General features: G+C 42.6%; 1 protein-coding gene across 5 annotated transcripts in view; it reads right to left on the bottom strand.

Moving 5' to 3' along the window:
- FAR2 (fatty acyl-CoA reductase 2) overlaps positions 1-16,380 on the bottom strand; it is a 234,737-nt gene that overhangs the window by 41,254 nt on the left and 177,103 nt on the right. For all 5 annotated transcript variants that reach the window (XM_059726691.1, XM_019482217.2, XM_019482215.2 and 2 more), the window contains 2 exons: positions 13,155-13,330; positions 9,432-9,611 (listed from right to left, as the gene is read on the bottom strand). In XM_059726691.1, coding sequence (XP_059582674.1) covers positions 9,432-9,611; positions 13,155-13,330 — 356 coding nt within the window. The remainder of the gene's footprint in view (positions 1-9,431; positions 9,612-13,154; positions 13,331-16,380) is intronic.

The raw sequence follows: 16,380 nt of genomic DNA, 5'->3' as shown, positions 1-16,380 counted from the left end.
GTGTCGTGAGTGGACGTTCTCCTGAGACAGGTTCTGACAGAATCTCCTAACTTGGAACTTCAATACCTTCCTCATCAGCACAGACTAAGTGCACTTTCTTGTAGGTTTCTGGCAATCTTCTACACCACCAAGAATTTAGCAGTATTGCAAGAATTTTAAAAGTGCCCTTTTTTGTGCTATTGCCATTGCATTACACACATCTCTGACATTGCTGGGTGCATCTACACATGTGCTTTGCTGTAGGGCTGACTAATTAGCTCCACAGTAAGGCATCATTGTCTACACATGTGCCTATATTAGGGTGAAGTAAATTAATTAATTCTGCTGTAGGATAGTACTGTCTGGGACAAGTACTATCCTATGGCGGAGTCATTTAGTGCACCAAAATGCATGTGTACGCAGTAGCTGGCTGGGACACAATGGTGCTACAGTGTGGGGGCCAGGCAGCCCCCTTGCCACTGAACAGTGCCACCCAGAGCCTGGCTCAAACAGCTGTGGTCCTGGGTGCATGTGAAGACGCTGTGCCCGAGAGCAGCTGACTCCAGTGTGAGCTGTGCCAGAGTTTATAGCTACATGCTAATTGCTTATGTAGATGCATCTGCTGTGTCTGAATGCAGTGTTACAACATCCACTAAAGAAGAAAATGATCTGGTTGGATCTTCTCAGTCCAAAGAAACAGATGTGGCCTACTGTCTCTAAGCAGTAACATGGGAAAGTAGAGAAGAGTAGTGTTTACTAATTGAAGGATATGGGTTCAATTTCTACTTTTACTAGAACGCCCTTAGAAAACTTCTGCTGTCCCACCAGCAAAAGGAGATCAATGACACAGGCTTTTCCCCAAGGCTAGTGGCTGTTTCTGTCTGGGTGAAAGATGCAGGAACTGTTTCTCACTGCAGCAGGAAGGGTGGTCCCTTCAATTGGCTGGTACACATAAGATTAAGAGAATACTGTTGTTACCTGATAAAGGACATAAGACTAGATTTTTAAAGAGGTTCAGGTGCTGGTAATGTGTAGATTTCAATAAGAATTATATGTCTACATACCCTCAGTAATCTGCCGCTTATTAATTTGGCTCAAGTAGGAGACTTCATCACTGCTGTTACTTATCATAGCTATTTTGCTTACCCTGCCTGTATTTAGGTTCTGAGCAGAAGGGAACTAGATGCGTTTCCAAAGTTCATGCATAGTGCTAGAACTCCAGCTAGTGTTTGCAGTAGTCTGATGCATCAGTCCTTAGAGTCAGAGCTAAGATCCAATAAACATTTTGTCCCCTGCACTAGATGGTACTGTTTACTAGAGACATTCTAGAGATGTTATTGTATTTTTTTTTTTGCATACCACATACACGTTCCCAAACCAAGAAGCTTCTTATTTGGGAAGATAAAATGAATAAAAATAAAGATTTTTCCTTTTAACCAAACCATTCTGAATCAGTTTCCTCCTTTAAGACATGCACCTCAATTTTCAATAACTAATTGTGGGCAAAATGGTGAGTGTGGTATGTGAATAAATAAGCCGGTTTCACATGGATCTTTCTTTAGCTCTTCCCTGCACAAAAAATGCAAGAAGATGGGAAGTTCATAAAATAAGATGGGAAACTGATTGGGGGGGAAGCAAATGAAGGAGGGAAAGGCATATGTTACATCTTGATAACCCCTTGATTAAATGAACTCCAAGGTGCACCGCAAGCTCCAACCTGGTTCCTCCATTTGCACACTGATCTTCAAGTGATGGTTGGAAATATTCCAGCAAAATGCTTCCCCCCCTCAATCAGAAAATGCTGATTCATCAAAACCAAAACCTTTTTCAGGAAAAGGTCTGTTTCAACCAAATTTTCAAGTGTCATAAAAATTATGAAAAACACTGAAAATGTTACATTTCAAATCTGTTGCTAATTTATAATGTTTTGAGGGAGGAAGGAACTGAAATTTTTAGGTAATTGTTTTTTTGGCCTGACTGGGGCCAGGAAAAAAACATTTTAAAAATCTCAAAAACTCTCATGACATAGGAAGACCATTTTGTACCTAAGAGTAGTTTGACTATATGTGTGGATATTAAGAACAATAACAACATTTTTGAAAGAAACCATGCTGCAGTCATCACTATGGAACACCCATTTGTTTTCCAAGTGTCTAAGTTGCCATCGGAATAATCTAACAGGAATAGGAGAGACAACTTGTAATGATAACCTTGTTGCATCTTGTCCATTTTATAAACACTTTCTGCCAAAGTACACTTCTCAGGTGCCATTTCTTCTATGATTACTTGGTATTTAATTAATACCTTACATAAAGGAGGCACTGTTTCTAAACTGTCTAGAGCAGGGTTGTAAAAAATAACTTGTGCTCTGGGCCGGATATAAACTATGGGGCTCCTTGCAGGATAGAGCTGTCCTGAGACACAGGTAATCTGCAGTAGGTCCAGTGGCGGCTAGTAGTGACTGCAGTGGCAGTGAGATTGGTGGTGGAAGGGCAAGTGTTGGTGGACCAAGCAACCATAGGGTGGGTAGGGCTGTGTCAGCCCAGCCCTTGCTCACCCTCCTGCTACTGACAGTCATGTCCACTAGGATCTGGGGCCCCTGAATTCTATGGCAGGGCTCTACTCTCCCCCAGCTATGCCCCTAACTTCCTGGTAGCTCAGCAGGCCAGATCAAGTGCTTTCATGGACAAAATTCAGCCTGCAGCCTATCTGTTCTATACCCCTGATTAAAGGAACTATGGGTTCATTTGGGTCTCCAACGTCAAACGTTTCATTTTTCTTTGGTGTTTGTTTGCAGTGATTTTTAGTTAGGGTGCTGTGGCACCCTGGGGTACAACAAGATCCTTTAAGGGTGCTATGGTTGCCACTCAATATTAGTACTGTTAGGTATGCAAACACCTAGATGTGATTCACAAGATAAACCCAGACGTTACAAAGAGGAATTTATAGTGTCAAAAACGTTCTGACTTGGTTTTTCTGAGTTCTTTGCAACAGAGTAATTGCCCTATTATTTTTCCATAGGCAAAAAATGAACAAAAATTAAGAGTTGACACTTTTGAGCAGTGCCTTGAGTTTAACGAGGTTGAGAACCACCGGTGTACAGATTTGTATTTTTCTCAAAGCAAAGAGAAACAGTGCTATGCTTCTAAGTATACTAGCATTTGTTGTTTTTCCCATGCAAAATTTCTTCCAAGTTTTTCCCCCTCTAGGAGCTGTCTTCTAAGACCTCAGCAACAGTTTGATACATGCCTCATCAGAAGTAACAATCCCTCTTGTGATCTGATTTGCTGGAATTAGTATCACAAAGCTGACAATTCAGGCAGGTAAACTCCTTTCACTTCTGTACCATTCCCATGACCTACATTTGGGATTTTGAAATGCTGTCTCCTACTGTAACTGCTTTTGCTCACCATTATCACTGTCTCATGCAATGAAAGAAAAATGCTGTGTTTAGCAGTCCTCCTGCCTCCTCCCCCCCTCCCCCCCCAATGTATGTATATATTTTATTATGAAGAAACTCTCTCTCATTATTAAGGCTGCATGTTTAACATAAATAAGGCACTCCCTTATATAAATCTGAAGTGACCTCTTTTTTTCTGTTCCTATAATATTTTAATCAGGAATAGTGTGCACTCTGCCTCAGTCTATACTTTGCATACTGTGCTGTGCTTCTTACCTCAGTGCACCCTCCAAAGCTGATTTCCCTCGGCTTTAGATTATAGCAAACCTTGCTTGATGGGACAGATTATAGGTTTGCTCTATTGGCCTGGCAGCAGTAAGAAGTGTAACTTTTGCTTTGCGCAGATAAGTCTGAGGGTTTCAGTTATAGCATCATATTGGAAAACTGGGAGATTTCAGGAGGTAAAAACAGGGACAAAAAAAAAAAAAAAAAAAGCAAAAAAAGCTGGGATTTCAACCAAGAATTCCAGTTGAGTAAATAATCCCAAATATAAAGTAATGAGAGGACAGAAAAGACCATTAAAAAGATCTGTTTTGCTGTAGGGACCTGTCACTTAATCTGTTCATAGAAATACTGGCCTCATACTTCTAAGAAGCTTCTTGAGGCCTGAGCCTAAAAAGTCCTCATTGCACTTAGAAACAAGCAATGACCTGCAAAAAGAGAGTCTCTCAGTGTGACCTACTGCAGTTTCTATTGGCACTGGCTATCTGACGGCAGAAATAGAATAGCAGTTGCACAGCCAAGATTGCACAGTATCGTCAGCCTCAGACATGTAGATCAATGAAACCACAGAAAAGAAAAACAAGATGTTTGTTCAGCCGAATGCTTTAAAAGAATGTTTTTAAAATTGGTATTCAATATGAAGGGATGCTTTCACAGCTTGGTTGGGATAAAACGACCTACTGTTTCTTTCCCCTTTTTGTTAACAAAATTCTTGTAATTCTTTTGAGAGAGAGAGAGAGAGAGAGTGTGTGTGTGGGCATCCATGCACAAATCTTCAATTAAATAATTTTCTGAGGGGACTGTTTCCACATTTCCTTACCTGTTAGTTTCCTTTATATAGATATAGATATCTACCTATATCTATTTACAGTGCCGATTTGGACACTTAGATAATGTTTCTCTAAGGCAACTGATGAAGACAGTATAATGACGTATTTTGGTTGCAACCTCTGACCTTCTCTTTGGTTCCATCCTGCCCCAGCCAGGCCTTTGAGCTTCAAACTCTCTCAGTCTCTGTTCTTTGTCTGCCTTTGTGTTTTCAGTACTTACCCCCACACAAGTCCATAACCCTGACTTTCTCCTTCCTGCTCTTTCATGAAGCCCTTTTGAAGCACTGGACATAGTCTTTCTGGACTTGAGGAAAGCCTTTGACACTGTCTCTCATCCCATTCTCATTAAAAAACTAGGAGACTGTGGCGTTGATACCTACACAGTCAGATGGGTCGCAAATTGGCTGGAGGGCCGCACCCAGAGAGTGGTGGTGGATGGGTCTTATTTGACCTGGAGGGATGTGGGTAGTTGGGTTCCGCAGGGCTCGGTCCTCGGGCCTGCACTGTTCAACATCTTTATCAGCAACTTGGATGGGGGGGTAAAAAGCGCCCTGTTCAAATTCGCAGATGACACTAAGATGTGGGGAGAAATGAGCACACTAGAAGGGAGGAATAAGCTGCAATTAGACCTAGACAGGTTACAGGGGTGGGCAGATGAGAACAGGATGGGTTTCAACACTGACAAGTGCAAGGTGCTGCACCTGGGGAGGAAGAACCAGCAGCATACCTACAGGCTGGGGAACTCCCTTCTCGTCAGTGCAGAGGCAGAAAAGGATCTTGGAGTCATTATTGATGCCAAAATGAACACTGGCCGACAGTGTGGGGATGCAGTCAGGAAGGCCAACTGTACCTTGTCATGCATCCACAGATGCATCTCAAGCAGGTCCAAGGAGGTGATCCTCCCCCTCTATGCAACACTGGTCAGGCTGTAGTTGGAGTACAGCACCCAGTTCTGGGCACTGCACTTCAGGAGGGATGTGGACAGCATTGGGAGGGTCCAGAGGAGGGCCACCTGCATGATCAGGGGTCAGAAGGGCAGGCCCTATGAGGCGAGGCTATGGGACCTGAACCTGCTCAGCCTCCACAAGAGAAGGCTGAGGGGGGATCTAGTGGCCTGTTACAAACTAGTCAGAGGGGACCAGCAGGCATTGGGGGAGTCCCTGTTCCCCCGAGCACTACCAGGAGTGACTAGAAATAACAGTCATAAGCTGGCAGAGGGTAGATTCAGACTAGACATCAGGAGGCGCTACTTCACCGTCAGGGCGGCTAGGATCTGGAACCAACTTCCAAGAGAAGTGGTGCTGGCTCCTACCCTGGGGGTCTTTAAGAGGAGGCTGGATGAACACCTTGCCGGGGTCGTTTGACTGCAGTACTCTTTCCTGCCATGGCAGGGGGTCAGACTTGATGATCTGCTCAGGTCCCTTCCGACCCTACCAACTATGAAACTATGATCTCCTTCCTAGAGATTGAGAGGACTCCAGGAAACTTCTAGGACACTTGAAACCAGAATCCAGAAAATGACAATCCTAACTTGGTTTCAATGCCTTTGACAACAGTAGGAGGCAGTGTGAATGGGTAACCTTAGTACCATTTGCAAAGGCTAAAGGGATATGACAGCTATCTTAGCTGAGGGCAGCCTGTGGCTTCTAACCATAACAGAAGGTGTAAAATACTTTGAAGTAAGGACAGAATTGATAAAGATGCCACCAAAGTTTAGGCAACCAAGAGAAACTGTAAAACAAATAGAAATAGGAAGGAAAAAAAACCAAAAAACCAAACCAAACCAAGGTATAATTATGTAACTAAGAAATGGTAGCTACATGTACTACTAGGCAAATGAACCAAACCTCCTGCCTCATCCCAGCCTCTGTGGCTGATCCTATTTTCTCCCTTGCCAGTGCAGCCTTGAGCCTACAAACTTCTAATATCATATAACACATTAATAATGCAAATGACACACCCATGTCTGGTCATAAATCCCTCTTAGTTTCTGAAGCTCATTTTGTCCTTTGCATAGGTCTTTTTGTGAGCCATTGATGCTACAGAGGTGCACTTGCTAGAGAAAGACAAATGGACTCTGCAAGTTCATAGGAAGTTGGAGGGTACTTATACTGATGTCCAGGGATCCAGCTTTTCCATTTCCCATGGAAAAATGGAGAAAACCACAGATTTCACATTTTTATCAGAGAAAATATAGATTTTACCTTTTAGCAGAGAAACCCATGGATTTTCCATTTTTGTAAAGAGCTCTGCAGGTTGGTTGACCTCCAGGAAACCCCTAGCTCTGCCCAGAGGGAGAGGGAGAGGGGGAAGGGCAGGCCTGACACTCCGAGTCACCCAAGGCTTGGCTTAGGTTCACTTTCCTTCTTGGAGCCTGTGAAGTGGTAAGTGGAGCTTGCAGGGGGCTGAGGGAATGAGGAGATGTTGGGGAAAGAGGTGGAGTGTTAGGGAAACAGTTTCAAGGTTTTGCAGTGCTCCCTGCTGTACCAGGTCATGAGAGAGGGAAGCAGGGCTTCAGGGAACAGCAGCAAGCTTCCCTCCCAGCGGCCGGGCGTGGCAGGGAGCACCAGAGCCATGTGGAGATCTCCTTGCCGCTCCTTGCCCTGTGCTAATCTGCCTCCTGCATGCAGGGCTGCAGTAAGTGCAGCGACAGGCACAGGAGGCATGTCACCAGGGCAGTGGCTGGGGAGTGAGGGGCATGGGGGGGGGGGGCAGGGATTTTAATAATGGATTTTGGGGGTTTTATCAGAGAATTTACGATTTTTTTATAAGAGAATTTGCTTTTTTTTTTTTTTTTTTTTTTAAATATATCAGGGAAACCAGGATCTCTGCTGACATCCTTAGAAGACAGGTTATTCTAACTAGAAGCTGGGTGAATTATACTGAAGACTGTGGAGTCCTAGAGAAAAATCAAAGTAAGAACAATATTTTGTCTTACCTTTTCCAGGTAGCATTCAGACTGAAAGTATTTTTGGCAAACAAATTTGGGAGCAGTAGCCTCATTTTCTCCAAAACATGGTTTTTACACCCATCCCCAAACATATCAGAAGGAAGAAAAGAGCTACACCAGCGCTCCAGGTTAAGGACTGGCAGAGTTAGTGCTGATATCACACAAGTGGAAAATGATTTGAAAAGAAAAAGAAAAGCAAAACATGCAGCTGTGGGAAATCTTAGTTCTTCTCAGAGGAAGGTTTCCCTTGGGCTCCTGTCAGCAGGTTTTATTTTTCTTTTTAATTATTCTCTTTAAAAAATTCAGTTAAATGAACTCTTCTGTTGTCCTGCTGACTTGCTGGATTTTCCAGCTGAACTGTGCTTCTCTACAGAGAATGGATCCCAGAGATGGACAGTTAATTCCTGGGCCGAAAGCAACAGGAAATGAACTGCTGGGGCTGAACTCAGCAGGCTAGTCTGCAAAATGATGCAGTCCCATTTTAAATCTCTTCTATAGCAGTCTGTTGGTTCTGATTCACCTCTGTTCTACTCCTGTTTAAGGATGGTGTGACTTCATTAAAGTAACTGGAGTCACATTGAGAGAAAGCTGGAGTAATGCCATGGTGAATCATGCTCAGTAATAGAAAGTCACAGTTCCTATAGGGGGCTTACAGGTTTTGGACCTTACCAAAGGAAGAAACATCACTCCACTCTCACTAAGTCATATAAGCTCCATCAAGTGATTCAGTCCTGGACTATTGTAAGAATCACATGAGCACTTTAGAAATGGTGTGATGAAAAACTAAGGAACATCTGAAATAAAAGGACTAACATCTGAGTAATTGTATCAAATTCCTTCCTATTCAAAATAAAAATCAAAATAGCCCTGGGTAGGCCAGCCTCAGCATGATGTCAATAGACCTCCAAATAAAGACTTGTTATTTAGACAGAAGCTATGTTAACATGGCTAATCTTTCTGGAAAATTAGGTGAAAGGGAGAGAAACCAAACATAATATGTGCAATTTTATGGGAATGAAGCCTCCAAACAACTTTTCTTGAAAATGGATGGTACCTCTTGATGGTAGCTGGAAGCTAAAAGAATGGGTATGCAAACACGATTATTTTTAATTAAATTTTCTGTATTCCAAGCCAAATTAGCCAAAACAAATTCCAAATCCAAGAGTCAATCCAGAACCATAAGCGGCTCGACTACCAGCAAACATCCTCCACCCCCATCTGGGGCTTTAGATGTTTCCAAAACCTTTGGTGGGCATCCGGCTTGCAGGCCGAAGCCTGGAGGCTTGGGGTTCAGATAAGTTTTGCTTGCCCTCAGCCGTAGGGCCCCAGAGGCAAGCCAGGAAGGAGTCTCCCATTTCTTTAAAGTGGGCTTAAAGCCAAGACCCTCCCACTCCAGCAGCTAAGTGGAAGGTTTACTATACATTATCTTGGCGGGTACTATCCCTGTGCCAGGAAGGCGGTTTTCCCTGGTGTGGCTAGGAAAACCGTCTCCATGGTCACGTTTTTCCCTTGCCAGATAAGCATAGACTATGATTGATCTGAGCCTTCAAGAGGCCGAGAAGTGCAAACAAGTTACTGCAAGATTAGCTAAGGAGTGCATTCACAGCACATCAGCTGTTCCTTTCCACCCACATAGGTGCATACTTTCACCCCACTGTTATGGTGGGGTAAACTACTTTATGGTTATCAAGGGATAACAGAGTGCATACTGGCAGTTGCAAAGAAATGGCTAGTGCTTTTTCAATTCATGCTCTAGTTTAGTTTGCAGTAACCCATTTGTATGCCCATCCATATCCTTAGTTATCAGTCACTTCCTTCAGGCTCCTTCTACCCCTATGCACGCAATCCACAGCACTGGGAGTAGGGGGGAGGAGACGTTATTTGCAGTTACTCAGAAGTCAAAACCACTGGTGATACAAACAATACAGGGGCTTTTATGTTGAAGGTCATCTCATCAACATCAGGAAAAGCTGTATCTATGTCCACTTACTCCACTAAGCCAAAGAGCTTCTTGGGCTCAACAGGGGGTGGGTAGATTATTTCATCTATGTGTTTCTGGTTACAGTTTGCATAGGCAGTAGAGATGTGGATGAAGGCCTCGAGCTTCTGCATCTGGCGAGCCAACTCTATGAGCCGTTGTGTGCCAAGGACATTCAGCTGTAGGGCACGTCTAAATAGAGAGAGAGAAAGAAACAACAGTGGTTCAGCTGGTACGGACATACTAAAACTGCATGTTGTTTTAGTCAACTACAGTTTGCTATTCCAGGCAAAAAATGAGAGGAAGAGTGTATCTGAGGAAGAGAAATGGCTCGGAGGACATTTTAATGAAATGCAAGAGGAGCAATATGTTTTCATATGTGCAATATTCAAGCTGTCTACTGCTGGGACAAACAGTAATTTGGGAGGTGGTTTTGCCCAACCCAGTGAATGGGAAGAAAAAATCCTATTTAATTTGTTGTGAAAACCAGGTTTGGGGACAGACAAACAAATTGTCCAGAGTTAAAAGCAGAAGGAAGAGATTTACTGAGCTTTATCTGATCTGTGGTAACTGTTTTATGTGTCCTCTCTATCCTGTGATACAGCGGAAGTTAAACCACAATAATTTGGCAGCTGTTTTATTTAAGAGTAAATTGTCATGGTTCTGCTTTCACTTATCATGGGAAAGAATGGACTCATGAAACAATTACTGCAGATCAGTTGATTGGGAGGTGGGGACTTACTGCACATCACCAGATCTGCAGTAACTGTTATATGTACCCACTCTATCTATGGTAAGTAAAGCAGAACTATGACAATATACTCTTTTATGAAACAGCTCCAATTCATCTTGATTTAACTTCCGTTCTGTCATGGGAGACAGAAGACACACAAAACACGTATTGCAAATCAGTTGATGTACAGTGAGTCCACACCTTTCAACACACTCAGTATAATTGGTTTCTCTGTCCATATCCTAAAATGGACAATACCTCCTTGCTGACTTGTTTGTTAAACAAACACCTCCTCTCAAGAGAAACGCTTCAGAACTGAAAGAACAAACATAACCCATATAAAACCAAATATATACAGGATTGCAGACAAGCACAGAAGGGCTTGCTCAGAGCAATAAATCCATACTAGAAGCTGCCAAAATTGTAGGTAAAAAAAATATGTCTCCAAGATGCGGTGGTTTGAGTCAGGGGAAGAGCTGAAAAACGAGCAGTAGAAAAGGGCCATGCTTAGCTATTCCTAAGGTCCTCACTGAAGCATTCAGGATAACTGGAAACTGTTCTACTGCTTGTTTATATGGAGTTTTACAAAAGCTCCCCTTATTTAGGGCATTTATATTGGAAGAACCCAATTTAATTTCCTTAGCACGTAAGAAATTATTCTCAACACTCTGATAACACAAGAACAACCAATCTACCATACCATTTTGAAATCCTGCCTGCAGCCTCTCCTGGTGCTTGAAAGGGAGGTATAAAAAAAAGACATATTTCACTTTTACAGTGTCAGTGGGAAGTTTCCCCTCAGTAACCCATAGGACAATTAACTACAAATAGTAGTAACCAGTGAGAAAATCTCATGACTGTGTGAAAGAGATGCAAGCAATGAATGTAATGCCTCAGACAGATGGATCTAGTAATCATCATTAATGAAGTGTAATCTCTTTTGGGGCCTGGATTTATAATCACAATCCCATGTTGATTAAAACAAAGCTCAAACATTTGAATAAAAACTAAAACCTCAGTGGGTTAGGAACTATTTCCTTAATAAGTAGCAAAAAACCCACCATTTGCTTCTCAAAGGAGTCCTCTAGGAAACAAAGAGTTTGTTTTTAAAATGCATTTGTTTTTAAAATGCCTTATTATAATGAACACAATATTTTAATCCTGGGTGAATATTTTAAAATTCTTTAGCTCTTTGTAATATGATGCTTACAATACTCTGCTTCAAAAATGTAATTTCCCCCTTGAGTTGCTTTTAGTGAAAAGGAAGCATCAATAACACTAGCTTTATAGTAAGGTACAGCAGACTCACTTCAACCTTCCGCTACTTAGCCCTGGCAAAGCATCGACCCGTGACCCACACCTCGCACTTCTACTTCAGTGTTGGATCCTCATGACAACTCTGCAGTCCTAACTTGGAATACAGTTGAATCTGGACTCTTCTTTGGGTTAGGCTCTTTACCCACTTCCTCTCCACCTTCCCTGTGAAGTTGAGGGTTTGCAAAGTATCCAGGGGTATACAGCACCTCAGGAAACAGGTGTACAGAACTATGGAGATACTCTACATGCTTGCTGCAGTTATTAATTCAAAGGGCTCTGCTTCTCCAAAATCAGCTACATGGGGCTATGGATGTGCTCCAGCTGATAGCAGAAGTTGTATCCTTTGAAATAAAACAACAAGCAGTTGAGAGATTCCTTCTTAATTCAGCAATATGTTGCAAACTAAGTTGGCATCAAACCATGCCTAAGTGAAAAATTCAGATTATACTGAACTCCCTTTTGGTCCAGTCCTGAGCTCCCATGTCACTCTGCCAAGGTACATCAATCTCAGAGGGTGGGGATAGTGGGGGAGGGAGGGAGGGAGGTGGGGGAGGCGTGTATGCATGGGTATGTATGTACACACACAAAAGATCTGAAGCACCTGATATTTAAGCAGTCACTAAAATGAGAACTTGAAATTGCACATCCAATCCAAAATGTATTGTATGCATTTTTGAGAGGCTGAAGGAAAGAGGTATGCTTGGCTTGCAGAAAAGGTGCTTAAGAGGAAACGTGATAGCAGTCTTCAAATATCTGAAGGGCTTCCATAGAAGACTGAAAACACCTTTTCTCTCTTGTTGCTGAGAGAAAAATGTAGACCAATGGCTTGAAGTTGCAACAAAGAATATTTATGTAAGATATCAGGAAAAATTCTTCACTGTTAGAATAGTGAACCAATGGAATAGACTACTTAAGGAAGTTGTGAAATCTCCATTATTGGAGGTGTTCAAGATGGGGCTGGATGAGCATTGGGTAGAGATGATCCAGTAGTAGCTATGCTTATGCTTTTCTATGGGTTTTTCCCCCTCTGTTTGCTACGAGTCAGGCTTCTTTTTTCTTCTTCTTTATTTTGCCTTCCTTAGAAGCATTGGGTGTTGGCTGCAGCCAAGGTTGGGGATTTTGACTGGGGTTTGCCAATGCTTCTGCTGAGACTAAAACCTGGATGTTCCTGGCTAGAGGGTCTTGCATCTCCATTTAGGGTCAGACTGATCACCATATTTGGGGTCAGGAAGGAATTTTGCCCCACAGATTGGTACAGACTATGAGGTTTTTGCCTTCCTCTGTAGCAGGGAGCATGGCCCTCTTCCTTGGATCTCTCAAGTTTTTTAACAACCCTTGCAGCAGCAGGACACTGGCCACCGAAGTCCCCTACCTTATCTGTGACAGTTTGGGTGTCATGCCTTGTAGTTGTGTTGTTGTCGACTGTGTAGTTTAACTAACGGGTTAGACAATAGATTTGTATAGGATGGTTTGGATAGGGATGATTCTGTCCCTGGTTCAGGGTTGGACTAGATAATCTCAGAAGGTCCCTTCCAGCTCTACTACTCTATAATCCTATGGAAATCTGAAGAATTTATCACTGTGTTATAAAAGACAGATAATAGCTGTTCTTGCATACAGTTTGCATGCCCTAGGAAGAAGCTGAATTCTGCTTATCAGAAATGAAGAGCAGAGAAGGGACATACTTTAGTGGCTCATCAAAACGAATTGTTGCTGCACAGTGGAAGACAATGTTGACTTGGGACAGGAGCTCCTCAGAGTCCTCGGGGCTGATGGCCAGATTTGGCTGGATGAGTTCTGCATTAATGGGTTTAATCTTCTCTTGGAAATTAGGATAATCTTCTCGGACTCTGTCAAAGACCTAGAAGTACAAGAACAAACAGAAGGTAATGAATTAAGAGCTATTGTTATTACACCTATTGATGATACCACCATCCTGATTAGTAGCCAGTTTGCCATATTTGTATCAGTAGATGGAACTGAAATGAAACAGAATGACTGATACTTCCAGAAACAACAGTGTCATAGGATCATAATACTGGAAGGGAGCTCATGAGGTCATCTAGTCCAGCCCCCTCCTCAAGGTAGGATAATCTTTAACTAAACTGTTCCAGTCAAGTCTCTCACTAACCTGATCTTGAAAATTTTCAGGGATGGAGATTCCACAGCTTCTCTAGGCAGCTTGTGTTCCAATGCTTGACCATCTCATAATCAGAAAGTTCTTCCTAATCTCCAACCTAAAATTTCCTGATGCTGTTTGAGGCCATTGCTTCTATTCCTGTTCCCTATGGCCACAGAGAATAGTTTCTCTTCATTTCTTGATAGTCATCCTTCAGGTATTTGAACAATGCTATCAGATCCCACCTCTGTCTTTTCTTCTTCAGACTAAATAACCATAGGTCTTTCACCCTTTCCTCATAAGCCATGTTTTCTATACTTCTAGTCTTTTTGTTGGAAGTCTCTTTATTACAGCATGTAGCAGAAAAATAACTAGAAGCGAACCATATTGTCTTTTTCCTTATGGACAAGAATTTGTGGACAGGGTATTTACTTCCACAGGAAATAATAAGATACCTTCTGCATAGCCCATGTCTCAGGTGAGTCCGCAGGAAATCTTATCCTTCTACAGGGATTGCTGCACTCTTTATGAAAGTATGTGGGGTGAAGATACAGTCAGGTGGGACCCATGGGAAGTTCATGCTACATTAGGCTCTGATTGTTATGCTGATTCAACAAAGGGCTTGAGGGAAGGGAGGAAAGAACATGCATTCTGTTGTCTCGGTCATTGTCTGCCTGTCCCTCTTCCCCCAGTTCATGTATACCCAGGTAACAAAGAACTATTTATGCTAAATAGAGAATACGGATTGATGCTGATGAAGTGGCTGACTGTTCCATTTTGCATGGTAGAATGCCTCTTCATGTAGATCTCAGGGACACATGAGGCTATAAAAATACTAATTAGTGTGTACTTTTCCTACAACTTCAAAGTGTAGATTCTTTAAATGGGACTTTAATTCTCTATGGTTCATCTTAAAATGGAGGTAAAATCCTGCGGTTACCTTCAAAAAGTTGCTACTATAAAATGATACTTTTTTGTACTCCACAGTTGTGCTCCCAATGTATTTTGAGTTATATAGGTTCTTTGACAAGTGTACAGTGATGCCCTTCCTGTTCATAAGACCCAGTGGTCTAGATCAGTGGTTCTCAACCTTTTCAGAGTCGGGGCTCTCCTCCACAACTTTTTTGAATGCAGTGTCATCCCCAGTTGAGAACCACACTGTTGGTGCTGTCTCAACTTACCTCAGAAGTTCTCAGCCAGGTGCCACTGCCACCAAGTAATACTGCCCCATATCCCCCTGCACAAACAGATTGAGAAGCGCTGTGGCAAGCATGTGCTTGCCTGCCTTACCAGGGTTCTCTGATAAACCTAATGCAGACAGGAGAGCTACCTCATGCTGCAGCTCTTTCTGGTCCAACCATGCAATAGCATCTTCCAGAAATAGAGGCACATGAGACAGATGGAAACATCCATTTTGCCTCTGTTTCTGGGAAAAGTGGGGGAAAGGGGTGGACCAGGAAAAGCTGCAGCACAAGGAAGGTGTCCTGCCTGTTTTAGGTATGGGCAGATCTAGAATTTTGAGAAGGAGGGTGCAGATGGTAAGGTGCATCATCACATATAAAGCAACACATTTTTCTCTAGTTAAAACTAACTAGAATCTTTACTAATATGCTAGGGGCCTACTGCTGTATTATTCAGATTAAGATTGAAGCAAAAGCAAATATAACTTCATTGGAATGAGTTAAAAATAATCTGCAGGGCTATGAAACAGGAGTTTCATTACCAGGAGCAGCTAACAGACAGCAGAATTGCAGAGCTCAGAATAGCTTGATTGGAGAAACATCAAGACCATTAAAAAGAAGAGAGAGTCCTTAACACCTGTGGAATAAAGTGTGCAGAAGGGACCAAGTAGATTATAATGAGCCATAAATTCAAGCACCTCCCTCAGCACTGCCTGACTAGAAATGTTGCTGCCACAGCCAGGCAGCTGGTTTTAAACTTTGGGTGGAGCAGGAATCAAAGGGATGTGTGCTGCAAACCTGTGAGTGGGGCAGTTTTACCTGGCTGCCACCACAGCAACAGCTCGTGTCAGGGCACCCCTGAAGGGGCCTTGCAGCACATTGGTTGAAAAGCACTGGTCTAGACTCTGTTCAGCCTTGTGCACTAAAAAAAAAAAAAAAAAGGAGCCAGCTACTGAATCTATTTACTAGAGATAACAAAGGCACAGATGACATGGCTGGACTTTCAAACCCTACACTAGTTTTTTGGATTAGCAGTTTAATAGAATAATTTTGACTTGAAATCAGACAAACTATTCAACATATTTATCTCAGTGTTTTAAATTGTCAGCTATTGTTGTAGGATCTGAGAGCCTTCCATGTCAAATCAATAACCAAGTACCCAGAGGATGTCACAGTGTTTCTGGCACTTCTCCCTTGTGAGGTGAATTCTCCGTTTTTGGGGTAGAGAAAGAATAACTAGAATAAAGAGACTATGGAATCTCAAGAGATATAATTTAGTCAGATTTCAGAGTATAGCCACACTTTATTTCACTGACATATTGCTGTTTTTTGTTGTTGTTTTGTTTTACAAGATAGGTTTCTGCCAAGTCTTATGGGCAAGTGTTGCTGTGGTATCTTCCCATTTTGAGAATGGCTGCTTTGATAGGCAAATAAGCATTCAAGGGCCCCAGCTTAGGTTGAGGTGGCTCAGTTTAAGCCATCTACACCTGAATTCAGATGACCGTGCGCAAGTGTTCACCATGTGCAAGGAGGAGGTGTGTGGGCAGCTGGAGACAAGTAAATCATGGGGGTGCTGGCAGGTCCAGGGGGAAAACAGGCTTGTCAGGGTTA

The sequence above is a fragment of the Alligator mississippiensis genome, chromosome 4 (genome assembly GCF_030867095.1).
Source record: "Alligator mississippiensis isolate rAllMis1 chromosome 4, rAllMis1, whole genome shotgun sequence".
Lineage (NCBI taxonomy): Eukaryota > Metazoa > Chordata > Crocodylia > Alligatoridae > Alligator > Alligator mississippiensis.
This window is presented reverse-complemented; position numbering and strand designations above follow the sequence as displayed.